At 49.5% G+C, this 13,569-nt stretch overlaps 1 protein-coding gene across 1 annotated transcript; it reads right to left on the bottom strand.

Annotated features, from left to right (window-relative positions):
- Nucleotides 1–2,008: 2,008 nt before the first annotated feature.
- LOC123723984 (translationally-controlled tumor protein homolog) lies at nt 2,009–12,479 on the bottom strand. Its single transcript, XM_082963184.1, has 6 exons — nt 12,311–12,479; nt 11,785–11,858; nt 11,348–11,535; nt 8,654–8,759; nt 7,454–7,570; nt 2,009–2,610 (listed from the first exon to the last, which is right to left on the bottom strand). Exons 1-6 carry the CDS (start codon nt 12,336–12,338, stop codon nt 2,608–2,610), a joined length of 516 nt encoding a protein of 171 aa, XP_082819310.1. The 5' UTR covers nt 12,339–12,479; the 3' UTR covers nt 2,009–2,607.
- Nucleotides 12,480–13,569: the final 1,090 nt, after the last annotated feature.

Here is a 13,569-nt window from a genome sequence, read left to right as displayed (position 1 = left end):
CCAGAGACACGGGGAGGTACTGTATCAGAGTGAAGGCAGACGCCAGAGACACGGGGAGGTACTGTATCAGAGTGAAGGCAGACAGAGACACGGGGAGGTACTGTATCAGAGTGAAGGCAGACAGAGACACGGGGAGGTACTGTATCAGAGTGAAGGCAGACAGAGACACGGGGAGGTACTGTATCAGAGTGAAGGCAGACAGAGACACGGGGAGGTACTGTATCAGAGTGAAGGCAGACAGAGACACGGGGAGGTACTGTATCAGAGTGAAGGCAGACAGACACGGGGAGGTACTGTATCAGAGTGAAGGCAGACGCCAGAGACACGGGGAGGTACTGTATCAGAGTGAAGGCAGACGCCAGAGACACGGGGAGGTACTGTATCAGAGTGAAGGCAGACGCCAGAGACACGGGGAGGTACTGTATCAGAGTGAAGGCAGACAGAGACACGGGGAGGTACTGTATCAGAGTGAAGGCAGACGCCAGAGACACGGGGAGGTACTGTATCAGAGTGAAAGCAGACGCCAGAGACACGGGGAGGTACTGTATCAGAGTGAAGGCAGACGCCAGAGACACGGGGAGGTACTGTATCAGAGTGAAGGCAGACGCCAGAGACACGGGGAGGTACTGTATCAGAGTGAAGGCAGACGCCAGAGACACGGGGAGGTACTGTATCAGAGTGAAGGCAGACGCCAGAGACACGGGGAGGTACTGTATCAGAGTGAAGGCAGACGCCAGAGACACGGGGAGGTACTGTATCAGAGTGAAGGCAGACGCCAGAGACACGGGGAGGTACTGTATCAGAGTGAAGGCAGACGCCAGAGACACGGGGAGGTACTGTATCAGAGTGAAGGCAGACGCCAGAGACACGGGGAGGTACTGTATCAGAGTGAAGGCAGACGCCAGAGACACGGGGAGGTACTGTATCAGAGTGAAGGCAGACAGAGACACGGGGAGGTTCTGTATCAGAGTGAAGGCAGACGCCAGAGACACGGGGAGGTACTGTATCAGAGTGAAGGCAGACGCCAGAGACACGGGGAGGTACTGTATCAGAGTGAAGGCAGACGCCAGAGACACGGGGAGGTACTGTATCAGAGTGAAGGCAGACAGAGACACGGGGAGGTACTGTATCAGAGTGAAGGCAGACAGAGACACGGGGAGGTACTGTATCAGAGTGAAGGCAGACAGAGACACGGGGAGGTACTGTATCAGAGTGAAGGCAGACAGAGACACGGGGAGGTTCTGTATCAGAGTGAAGGCAGACAGAGACACGGGGAGGTACTGTATCAGAGTAAAGGCAGACAGAGACACGGGGAGGTACTGTATCAGAGTGAAGGCAGACAGAGACACGGGGAGGTACTGTATCAGAGTGAAGGCAGACGCCAGAGACACGGGGAGGTACTGTATCAGAGTGAAGGCAGACGCCAGAGACACGGGGGAGGTACTGTATCAGAGTGAAGGCAGACGCGCACGGGGAGGACGACGGGGGCGCGGACCGGGGGGTACTGTATCAGAGTGAAGGCAGACGCCGGGGAGGACGACAGGGGGCGCGGCCGGGGAGGTACTGTATCAGAGTGAAGGCAGACAGAGACACGGGGAGGTACTGTATCAGAGTGAAGGCAGACAGAGACACGGGGAGGTACTGTATCAGAGTGAAGGCAGACAGAGACACGGGGAGGTACTGTATCAGAGTGAAGGCAGACAGAGACACGGGGAGGTACTGTATCAGAGTGAAGGCAGACAGAGACACGGGGAGGTACTGTATCAGAGTGAAGGCAGACAGAGACACGGGGAGGTACTGTATCAGAGTGAAGGCAGACAGAGACACGGGGAGGTACTGTATCAGAGTGAAGGCAGACAGAGACACGGGGAGGTACTGTATCAGAGTGAAGGCAGACAGAGACACGGGGAGGTACTGTATCAGAGTGAAGGCAGACAGAGACACGGGGAGGTACTGTATCAGAGTGAAGGCAGACAGAGACACGGGGAGGTACTGTATCAGAGGATGGTTGTATTTCGGCCAATAGGCCCATTTATTTCACAACATAGTGTCAATGAGTCCTTTACATTTGTGTGAGAGAGCAAGGTGGGAGCTTAACGTCGCTGGACATCTGACGGAAGTCACCGCGGACACAGCAGCCAAGCCGGCACGGTTCAATCCATCCATCCATGGTGGTGAGGAGGGGCGGTCCTGACCGACGACCAGCCGTTTAGAAACAGGGCGGGGCGTCTCCGTCGGAAGCCAGATGTGGCGGGGGGGACGACGACGAAGAGAAGGAGAAGGTTTGGGGCCAAAAAATAAAACTTTATTAAAGAAAGACAAGTCTGTTCCGGTTGTTGGGAGGGAATAAAGGCAGGATCAGGGGTGGCGGTCGCTACGGTAACAAGCAGGCAGGGTTGGGTCAGTCTGGTCCATGATCAGGGGCGGTGGTCGCTACGGTAACAAGCAGGCAGGATCGGTCTGTCCATGATCAGGGGCGGCGGTCGCTACGGTAACAAGCAGGCAGGGTTGGGTCGGTCTGGTCCATGATCAGGGGCGGTGGTAGCTATGGTAACGAGCGGACACGCTCCCTCCGATCCAGGCACTTCTGTTCCACGTCCAGATGGTTTACTGCACAGAGGAGACAGAGGAGAGATTATTACCCACGTGGAGATGGACAGAGGAGAGATCATTACCCACGTGGAGATGGATAGAGGAGAGACTATTACCTACGTGGAGATGGATAGAGGAGAGACTATTACCCACGTGGAGACGGACAGAGGAGAGATCATTACCCACGTGGAGACGGACAGAGGAGATACTATTACCCACGTGGAGATGGATAGAGGAGACTATTACCCACGTGGAGATGGATAGAGGAGAGACTATTACCCACGTGGAGACGGACAGAGGAGAGATCATTACCCACGTGGAGACGGACAGAGGAGAGATCATTACCCACGTGGAGACGGACAGAGGAGAGACTATTACCCACGTGGAGACGGACAGAGGAGAGACTATTACCCACGTGGAGACGGACAGAGGAGATACTATTACCCACGTGGAGATGGATAGAGGAGACTATTACCCACGTGGAGATGGATAGAGGAGAGATCATTACCCACGTGGAGACGGATAGAGGAGACAGAGGAGAGATTATTACCCACGTGGAGATGGATAGAGGGGACAGAGGAGAGATCATTACCCACGTGGAGATGGACAGAGGAGAGACTATTACCCACGTGGAGATGGATAGAGACAGAGGAGAGATTATTACCCACGTGGAGATGGATAGAGGAGAGACTATTACCCACGTGGAGATGGACATGAGGAGAGACTATTACCCACGTGGAGATGGACAGAGGAGAGACTATTACCCACGTGGAGATGGACAGAGGAGAGACTATTACCCACGTGGAGATGGACAGAGGAGAGACTATTACCCACGTGGAGATGGACAGAGGAGAGACTATTACCCACGTGGAGACGGATAGAGGAGAGACTATTACCCACGTGGAGATGGATAGAGACAGAGGAGAGATTATTACCCACGTGGAGATGGACATGAGGAGAGACTATTACCCACGCGGAGATGGACATGAGGAGAGACTATTACCCACGCGGAGATGGACATGAGGAGAGACTATTACCCACGCGGAGATGGACATGAGGAGAGACTATTACCCACTCGGAGATGGACGTGAGGAGAGACTATTACCTACGCGGAGATGGACATGAGGAGAGACGATTACCCACGCGGAGACAGACAGAGGAGAGACTATTACCCACGTGGAGATGGACAGAGGAGACACTATTACCCACGTGGAGATGGACAGAGGAGACAGGAGAGATTATTACCCACGCGGAGATGGATAGAGGAGAGACTATTACCCACGCGGAGATGGACATGAGGAGAGACTATTACCCACGCGGAGATGGACATGAGGAGAGACTATTACCCACGCGGAGATGGACATGAGGAGAGACTATTACCCACGCGGAGATGGACATGAGGAGAGACTATTACCCACGCGGAGATGGACATGAGGAGAGACTATTACCCACGCGGAGATGGACATGAGGAGAGACTATTACCCACGCGGAGATGGACATGAGGAGAGACTATTACCCACGCGGAGAGACTATTACCCACGCGGAGATGGACATGAGGAGAGACTATAACCCACGCGGAGATGGACGTGAGGAGAGACTATTACCCACTCAGAGATGGACGTGAGGAGAGACTATTACCCACTCGGAGATGGACGTGAGGAGAGACTATTACCCACGCGGAGATGGACATGAGGAGAGACGATTACCCACGCGGAGACAGACAGAGGAGAGACTATTACCCACGTGGAGATGGACAGAGGAGACACTATTACCCACGTGGAGATGGACAGAGGAGACAGGAGATTATTACCCACGCGGAGATGGATAGAGGAGAGACTATTACCCACGCGGAGATGGACATGAGGAGAGACTATTACCCACGCGGAGATGGACGTGAGGAGAGACTATTACCCACCCGGAGATGGACGTGAGGAGAGACTATTACCCACGCGGAGATGGACATGAGGAGACTATTACCCACGTGGAGATGGACATGAGGAGAGACTATTACCCACGTGGAGATGGACAGAGGAGAGACTATTACCCACGTGGAGATGGACAGAGGAGAGACTATTACCCACGTGGCGATGGATAGAGGAGAGATCATTACCCATGTGGAGATGGATAGAGGGGACAGAGGAGAGATCATTACCCACGTGGAGATGGACAGAGGAGAGACTATTACCCACGTGGAGATGGACAGAGGAGAGACTATTACCCACGTGGAGATGGACAGAGGAGAGACTATTACCCACGTGGAGATGGACAGAGGAGAGACTATTACCCACGTGGAGACGGATAGAGGAGAGACTATTACCCACGTGGAGATGGATAGAGACAGAGGAGAGATTATTACCCACGTGGAGATGGATAGAGGAGAGACTATTACCCACGCGGAGATGGACAGAGGAGAGACTATTACCCACGCGGAGATGGACATGAGGAGAGACTATTACCCACGCGGAGATGGACATGAGGAGAGACTATTACCCACGCGGAGATGGACATGAGGAGAGACTATTACCCACGCGGAGATGGACATGAGGAGAGACTATTACCCACGCGGAGATGGACATGAGGAGAGACTATTACCCACTCAGAGATGGACGTGAGGAGAGACTATTACCCACTCGGAGATGGACGTGAGGAGAGACTATTACCCACGCGGAGATGGACATGAGGAGAGACGATTACCCACGCGGAGACAGACAGAGGAGAGACTATTACCCACGTGGAGATGGACAGAGGAGACACTATTACCCACGTGGAGATGGACAGAGGAGACAGGAGAGATTATTACCCACGCGGAGATGGATAGAGGAGAGACTATTACCCACGCGGAGATGGACATGAGGAGAGACTATTACCCACGCGGAGATGGACATGAGGAGAGACTATTACCCACGCGGAGATGGACATGAGGAGAGACTATTACCCACGCGGAGATGGACATGAGGAGAGACTATTACCCACGTGGAGACGGACAGAGAGACTATTACCCACGTGGAGATGGATAGAGGAGAGACTATTACCCACGTGGAGATGGATAGAGGAGAGACCATTACCCACGTGGAGATGGATAGAGGAGAGACCATTACCCACGTGGAGATGGATAGAGGAGAGACCATTACCCACGTGGAGATGGACAGAGAGACTATTACCCACGTGGAGATTGATAGAGGAGAGACTATTACCCACGTGGAGATGGATAGAGGAGAGACCATTACCCACGTGGAGACGGATAGAGGAGAGACTATTACCCACGTGGAGACGGACAGAGAGACTATTACCCACGTGGAGATGGACAGAGGAGAGATCATTACCCACGTGGAGACGGATAGAGGAGAGACTATTACCCACGTGGAGATGGATAGAGTAGAGACTATTACCCACGTGGAGATGGACAGAGGAGAGACTATTGCCCACGTGGAGATGGATAGAGGAGAGACTATTACCCACGTGGAGATGGACAGAGGTCGTAGGTGTGTCTGATTGGTCCCTAGCCAAAAGTAGTCAACTAGAAAATGAATAGGGGTGCCATTTTGGGACTAAACCCCTAATCAACGTGCAGGTGTTGCTCCTGCCTCTGTCTGGACAGTATCACCTCTGGTAAACACCTTCATGTGTTCCTCTTCTCTATCCGTAACAGCCACTCAGTCAGGCAGTCGGGGAAAGTCATGGGTATATTTCATTTAGCATCCAATTGCAAACCCAGAAGTCACGGTGGAGAACCTCAGGTCTATCAGATGAATGCATGGGCTTTTCAGAGCATGGTGACTGGTATCTTAAATAGCACCCTATTCCCTATATAGAGCACTACTTTAGACCAGAGCCCTATAGAACCCTATTCCCTATATAGAGCACTACTTTAGACCAGGGCCCTATAGAACCCTATTCCCTATATAGTGCACTACTTTAGACCAGAGCCCTATAGAACCCTATTCCCTATATAGTGCACTACTTTAGACCAGGGCCCTATAGAACCCTATTCCCTATATAGTGCACTACTTTAGACCAGGGCCCTATAGAACCCTATTCCCTATATAGTGCACTACTTTAGACCAGGGCCCTATAGAACCCTATTCCCTTTATAGTGCACTACTTTAGACCAGGGCCCTATAGAACCCTATATAGTGCACTACTTTAGACCAGGGCCCTATAGAACCCTATATAGTGCACTACTTTAGACCAGGGCCCTATAGAACCCTATATAGTGCACTACTTTTAACCCCTTGTGTGCCATTTGGGACAATGTGATAAAAAAATATAAAAAAAACATTCTGATCAATAGAATTGACTAGAACAGACAAATCCCTGGGTTCAACACGCCAGATAAAATCCCCACAACCCATTTCTATCTGAACTCTGTGTACCGTTACATATCCTCCACTAAAACACTCTGTCTCTGCCTGCCTGGTGAGTGGGGTTGGGAGTTAAAATGACGACGCCCACAGAAACAGCCACGTCAGTCAGAATGAACAGGGAGTGGCATGAACATCCACTATTACTGGGTCAGGAACACAGAGCTTTAATGGGGGGGGGGGGGGGGTGAACGTTACCTTTACACTTAGCTTTAAGGGAGTAGTCTCTCCTCCGTCCCCCTACAGAGAACCCAGACGGTCCTCCGTCCCCCTACAGAGAACCCAGACGGTCCTCCGTCCCCCTACAGAGAACCCAGACGGTCCTCCGTCCCCCTACGGAGAACCCAGACGGTCCTCCGTCCCCCTACAGAGAACCCAGACGGTCCTCCGTCCCCCTACAGAGAACCCAGACGGTCCTCCGTCCCCCTACAGAGAACCCAGACGGTCCTCCGTCCCCCTACAGAGAACCCAGACGGTCCTCCGTCGCCACGGTAACTTACGTATTTCTCGATCTCGATGCCGTCTTTGAAGAAAACGAAGAAAGGTGTGACTCCGTCCTCGCGGTAGTCTAGCAGGCCGATGGCTCCGTCACAGTTCATGGACTCGCCGGTGAAAAACTGGAAGGAGGAGCAGGTCACGTGTTCAACAGGACAGACAAGGAGACACTGTTCATTCATAGTGTCACACAAACGAAGAAGAGATGCCTTCTTTTGGAACAAACCACACACTAGAGGTCGACCGATTAATCGGAATGGCCGATTAATTAGGGCCGATTTCAGGTTTTCATAACAATCGGTAATCTGTATTTTTGGACACCGATTTGCCGATTATTATTATTATTTTACACCTTTATTTAACTGGGCAAGTCAGATTAAGAACACATTGTTATTTTCAATGATGGCCTAGGAACGGTGGGTTAACTGCCTTGTTCAGGGGGGATTCAGGGATTTGTTTTTGCAACTTTCCGGTTACTAGTCCAACGCTCTAACCACCTGCCTTACATTGCACTCCACGAGGAGCCTGCATGGCAGGCTGACTACCTGTTATGCGAAGGCAGCAAGAAGCCAAGGTAAGTTGCTAGCTAGTATTAAACTTATCTTATAAAAAAACTATCAATCTTAACATAATCACTAGTTAACTACACATGGTTGATGATATTACTAGTTTATCTAATGTGTCCTGCGTTGCATATAATCGATGCGGTGCCTGTTAATTTATCATCGAATCACAGCCTACTTCGACAAACGGGTGTTGATTTAACAAGCGCATTTGCGAGAAGAAAAAAGCACTGTCGTTGCACCAATGTACCCAATCGGTCAACCTCTAACACACACACACACACACACACACACAGTCCCCATATCCAAAGGGTCAAAGTGTAAGCCAGTGACTTGAAAACGTACTCAGGTAATAAACAGATGTTAGTTTCATAGGTCACAGCCTCTAAAGGTGTCCTAAGATTGGAACGTACAGTGATGACAGTGGCCATTTTAACCAACCCTCATTCAGCCAATATAAAAACTGGAGAGTGTTCATAACATACATGTTCGTTTTCACACAGCACAGGCTGCTGGGTACATCCCAAATGGCCTCCTCATTTTCCCTATATAGTGCACTAAATATGGACCTTAGACAGGGGGGGGGGGGGAAAGGGAGCCATTTGGGACCCGGCCGTACGGTAGGGGGGGTGTTTCTCTCACCTGGTATTTATCGAGGTTTCCCAGGATCATCTTGACAGCTGCTGGAGCTCCAGCCATGAACGCCTGGACCCTCTTAGAGCCCTGCTCCTCTAGTCTGGCCTTGACTCTGGATGGGAGGGACAACAATGTTACATTCACAACATTCCCCATCGGGCTGTCCGATAATCTGCTTGTGTACTTGTTCATTTCAATACTCATATTTTACCGGGTGACTTGACTGAGAACACATTCTCATTGACAGCAACGACCCGGGGAACGGTTACAGGGGAGATTGGACCTGGAACCGATCCATATCGACTCCCCGCGGTTTAACGGGTATTTACACCCATTCAGACTGGACTGATCCATATCGACTCCCCGCGGTTTAACGGGTATTTACACCCATTCAGACTGGACTGATCCACATCGACTCCCCGTGGTTTAACGGGTATTTACACCCATTCAGACTGGACCTGATCCATATCGACTCCCCGCGGTTTAACGGGTATTTACACCCATTCAGACTGGACTGATCCATATCGACTCCCCGCGGTTTAACGGGTATTTACACCCATTCAGACTGGACTGATCCATATCGACTCCCCGCGGTTTAACGGGTATTTACACCCATTCAGACTGGACTGATCCACATCGACTCCCCGCGGTTTAACGGGTATTTACACCCATTCAGACTGGACCTGATCCATATCGACTCCCCGTGGTTTAACGGGTATTTACACCCATTCAGACTGGACTGATCCACATCGACTCCCCGCGGTTTAACGGGTATTTACACCCATTCAGACTGGACTGATCCACATCGACTCCCCGCGGTTTAACGGGTATTTACACCCATTCAGACCGGACTGATCCACATCGACTCCCCGCGGTTTAACGGGTATTTACACCCATTCAGACTGGACTGATCCATATCGACTCCCCGCGGTTTAACGGGTATTTACACCCATTCAGACTGGACTGATCCATATCGACTCCACGCGGTTTAACGGGTATTTACACCCATTCAGACTGGACTGATCCATATCGACTCCCCGCGGTTTAACGGGTATTTACACCCATTCAGACTGGACTGATCCACATCGACTCCCCGCGGTTTAACGGGTATTTACACCCATTCAGACTGGACTGATCCACATCGACTCCCCGCGGTTTAACGGGTATTTACACCCATTCAGACTGGACCTGATCCATATCGACTCCCCGTGGTTTAACGGGTATTTACACCCATTCAGACCGGACTGATCCATATCGACTCCCCGCGGTTTAACGGGTATTTACACCCATTCAGACCGGACTGATCCATATCGACTCCCCGCGGTTTAACGGGTATTTACACCCATTCAGACTGGACTGATCCACATCGACTCCCCGCGGTTTAACGGGTATTTACACCCATTCAGACTGGACCTGATCCATATCGACTCCACGTGGTTTAACGGGTATTTACACCCATTCAGACTGGACCTGATCCATATCGACTCCACGTGGTTTAACGGGTATTTACACCCATTCAGACTGGACCTGATCCATATCGACTCCACGTGGTTTAACGGGTATTTACACCCATTCAGACTGGACCTGATCCATATCGACTCCCCGTGGTTTAACGGGTATTTACACCCATTCAGACTGGACCTGATCCATATCGACTCCCCGCGGTTTAACGGGTATTTACACCCATTCAGACCGGACTGATCCATATCGACTCCCCGTGGTTTAACGGGTATTTACACCCATTCAGACTGGACTGATCCATATCGACTCCCGGTGGTTTAACGGGTATTTACACCCATTCAGACTGGACCTGATCCATATCGACTCCACGTGGTTTAACGGGTATTTACACCCATTCAGACTGGACTGATCCACATCGACTCCCCGCGGTTTAACGGGTATTTACACCCATTCAGACTGGACTGATCCACATCGACTCCCCGCGGTTTAACGGGTATTTACACCCATTCAGACTGGACCTGATCCATATCGACTCCCCGTGGTTTAACGGGTATTTACACCCATTCAGACTGGACCTGATCCATATCGACTCCACGTGGTTTAACGGGTATTTACAACCATTCAGACTGGACTGATCCATATCGACTCCCGGTGGTTTAACGGGTATTTACACCCATTCAGACTGGACTGATCCATATCGACTCCCCGTGGTTTAACGGGTATTTACACCCATTCAGACTGGACCTGATCCATATCGACTCCACGTGGTTTAACGGGTATTTACACCCATTCAGACTAGACTGATCCATATCGACTCCCCGTGGTTTAACGGGTATTTACACCCATTTGAGAGCCATAACGGAACACCTTCCATATTCAATCCGAGACGTCCTAGGAGGCCGTGCAGAAAGAGCTAGTATCACAGTTACTAAAAACCCCTGGGAGTCACCAGAGAGAAGTTGCCCAGGCTGTCTACATGCATTTTATTGGACTGACAGTTGAGTCTTATTTTTGCCGTTTAAATAATCACTCTCGCCCTGTTACTGACGTTGGGGCCAGTAACTGAAAGGTTGCTGGATCGAATCCCAGAGTTGACAAGGTTAAAAACAAAATGTGTCGTTCTGCCCCTGAACAAGGCAGTTCCCCAATAGGCCGTCATTGTAAATAAGAAAATGTTGTTGTTTTTTAAATGTAAAAAACATATATAATTTTTATGGATTAGATGCCAGAGACACTTACGCCTTCATATAGCCCTTGATGTAGCTCTGGTAAGCCTTCTTGTTGTAGGCTGAGGTCTCCTGCAGTTTGCTGTTGAGCACAATGTCAACTCCACTGACTGTGGACGCTTCACTGCCCTCATCTCCGCCCTCTGCAGAGGCGTTGGCACCGATCAAAGCCCCATCTACGTCCTCCGATCTGGACGTGAGCTGCCAAGGGAGGGGAGAGTCTGGTTCAGGCTAACGGGCTAGCAGGCTAGCGTTAAAACGGTATCAACACGTCATCACCGGTAACTAGCAGATCCGTTTACCGAGCCGAAATTGACAAAACATGTTTCATAACCCTCCTTCCTGTATTTTTTTTTATTTTAAGTTAGTGAAATAAAAATGAATGAATGAACTAGCCAAGTTGCTAACAACTAAAAGGAAGATATATCTGTATTGAAACGGTAAACGTACCTTTCCCTGTACCTCGTACAGCATACCGTCGCAGACCTCCGTGATTTTATAGACCTCGGTGAACAGCTCATCTCCTGAAATATAATCATGTATTAGACAAAGGTAGAGTAACGGTAGCTAGCCTACTAGTTCACACAATAGTTGAACTAAAAACCAGCTGTTTCCAACAGAAAACAGGTCAGTTGGTATCGCTTGTTACCTAGTTAGCCTGTTAATGCTAACCAGTTAGCCAAATGCCGGTAGGCCTCGCTAACTAGCAGCGAAACGCTAACTCTCCGGTAACAGTATATTGGTTTACTCCGTTATACAGAACATAGAAAATATAAATTTGATCTAAAACGGTACATAATATCATTGGGGACAACGACGAAGTTTTAAAAAGTCATTTCCACCACATCGTTAGCACAAAAGGCCGAGGAGCTTCCGGTAGGCCCAAATAAACACACTACAAAATACAGAGCAACAAAAAGGTTATATTTCTAAAAGAATAACAACAGAGTAGTGATAATATAAACGTTAGTTTTACCGGTGATGATATCCTTGTAGATGATCATTTTAGTTGGATTGTAAAAATGTGACGTTCAAGGGAAGATGGTTTTGGATCCCTACCCGTCTCAGGACTCGTAAGAAAAGGATAGAAAACAGCGGTTCGCCAACTTAGATAGGCAGCGGTGACGTCACGCCGGACCGGGGCCTGCAGATACGGGTCACAGTCGCCCCCTTCAGGACGTGTTGCGCGGGTTGCCGCTTCTCCGGGTGCGTTCCAGCCTGCACTTTTATTTATTTTTTTTGTCTCAGGTTTTAACCTGTTTGGGATAGGGGGCAGTATTTTCACGGCCGGATAAAATACGTACCCGATTTAATCTGGTTACTACTCCTGCCCAGAAACTAGAATATGCATATAATTTGTAGATTTGGATAGAAAACACTCTAACGTTTCTAAAACTGTTTGAATGGTGTCTGTGAGTATAACAGAACTCATATGGCAGGCCAAAACCCGAGAAGATTCCATACAGGAAGTGCCCTGTCTGACAATTTGTTTTCCTTCTGTTGCATCTCTATCGAAAACGTGACATTTTCTAAGGCTTCCATTGGCTCTCAGAAGCCGCCAGAAAGTGGAATGAGGTGTCTGCAGTCTCTGGGCGAAGAACAGCAGGAGATTTTGTTACTGGTCAGCCTGGGAACAGTGACACTGGAGATGCGCATTCACGAGAATTCTCAATTTGTTTCTTTCAGCCTTTGAATGAATACAACGTCGCCCGGTTGGAATATTATCGCTATTTTACGAGAAAAATAGCATAAAAATGTATTTTAAACAGCGTTTGACATGCTTCGAAGTACGGTAATGGAATATTTTTCCATTTTTTGTCACGAAATGCGCTTGCGCGTCACCCTTCGGATAGTGACCTGAACGCACGAACAAAACAGAGCTATTTGAATATAACTATGGATTATCTGGAACCAAAACAGCATTTGTTGTTGAAGTAGAGGTCCTGGGAGTGCATTCTGACGAAGAACAGCAAAGGTAATCCAATTTTTCTAATAGTAAATCTGAGTTTAGTGAGCACCAAACTTGGTGGGTGTCAATTAGCTAGCCTGTGGTGGCCGAGCTATCTACTCAGAATATTGCAAAATGTGCTTTCGCCGAAAAGCTATTTTAAAATCTGACACCGCGATTGCATAAAGGAGTTCTGTATCTATAATTCTTTAAATAATTGTTATGTATTTTGTGAACGTTTATCGTGAGTAATGTAGTAAATTCACCGGAAGTTTGCGGTGGGTATG

The sequence above is a fragment of the Salmo salar genome, chromosome 16 (assembly GCF_965601325.2).
Source record: "Salmo salar chromosome 16, fSalSal1, whole genome shotgun sequence".
Lineage (NCBI taxonomy): Eukaryota > Metazoa > Chordata > Actinopteri > Salmoniformes > Salmonidae > Salmo > Salmo salar.
The sequence above is the reverse complement of the archived record's forward strand: the minus strand, read 5'-3'. Positions and strand labels throughout refer to the sequence as shown.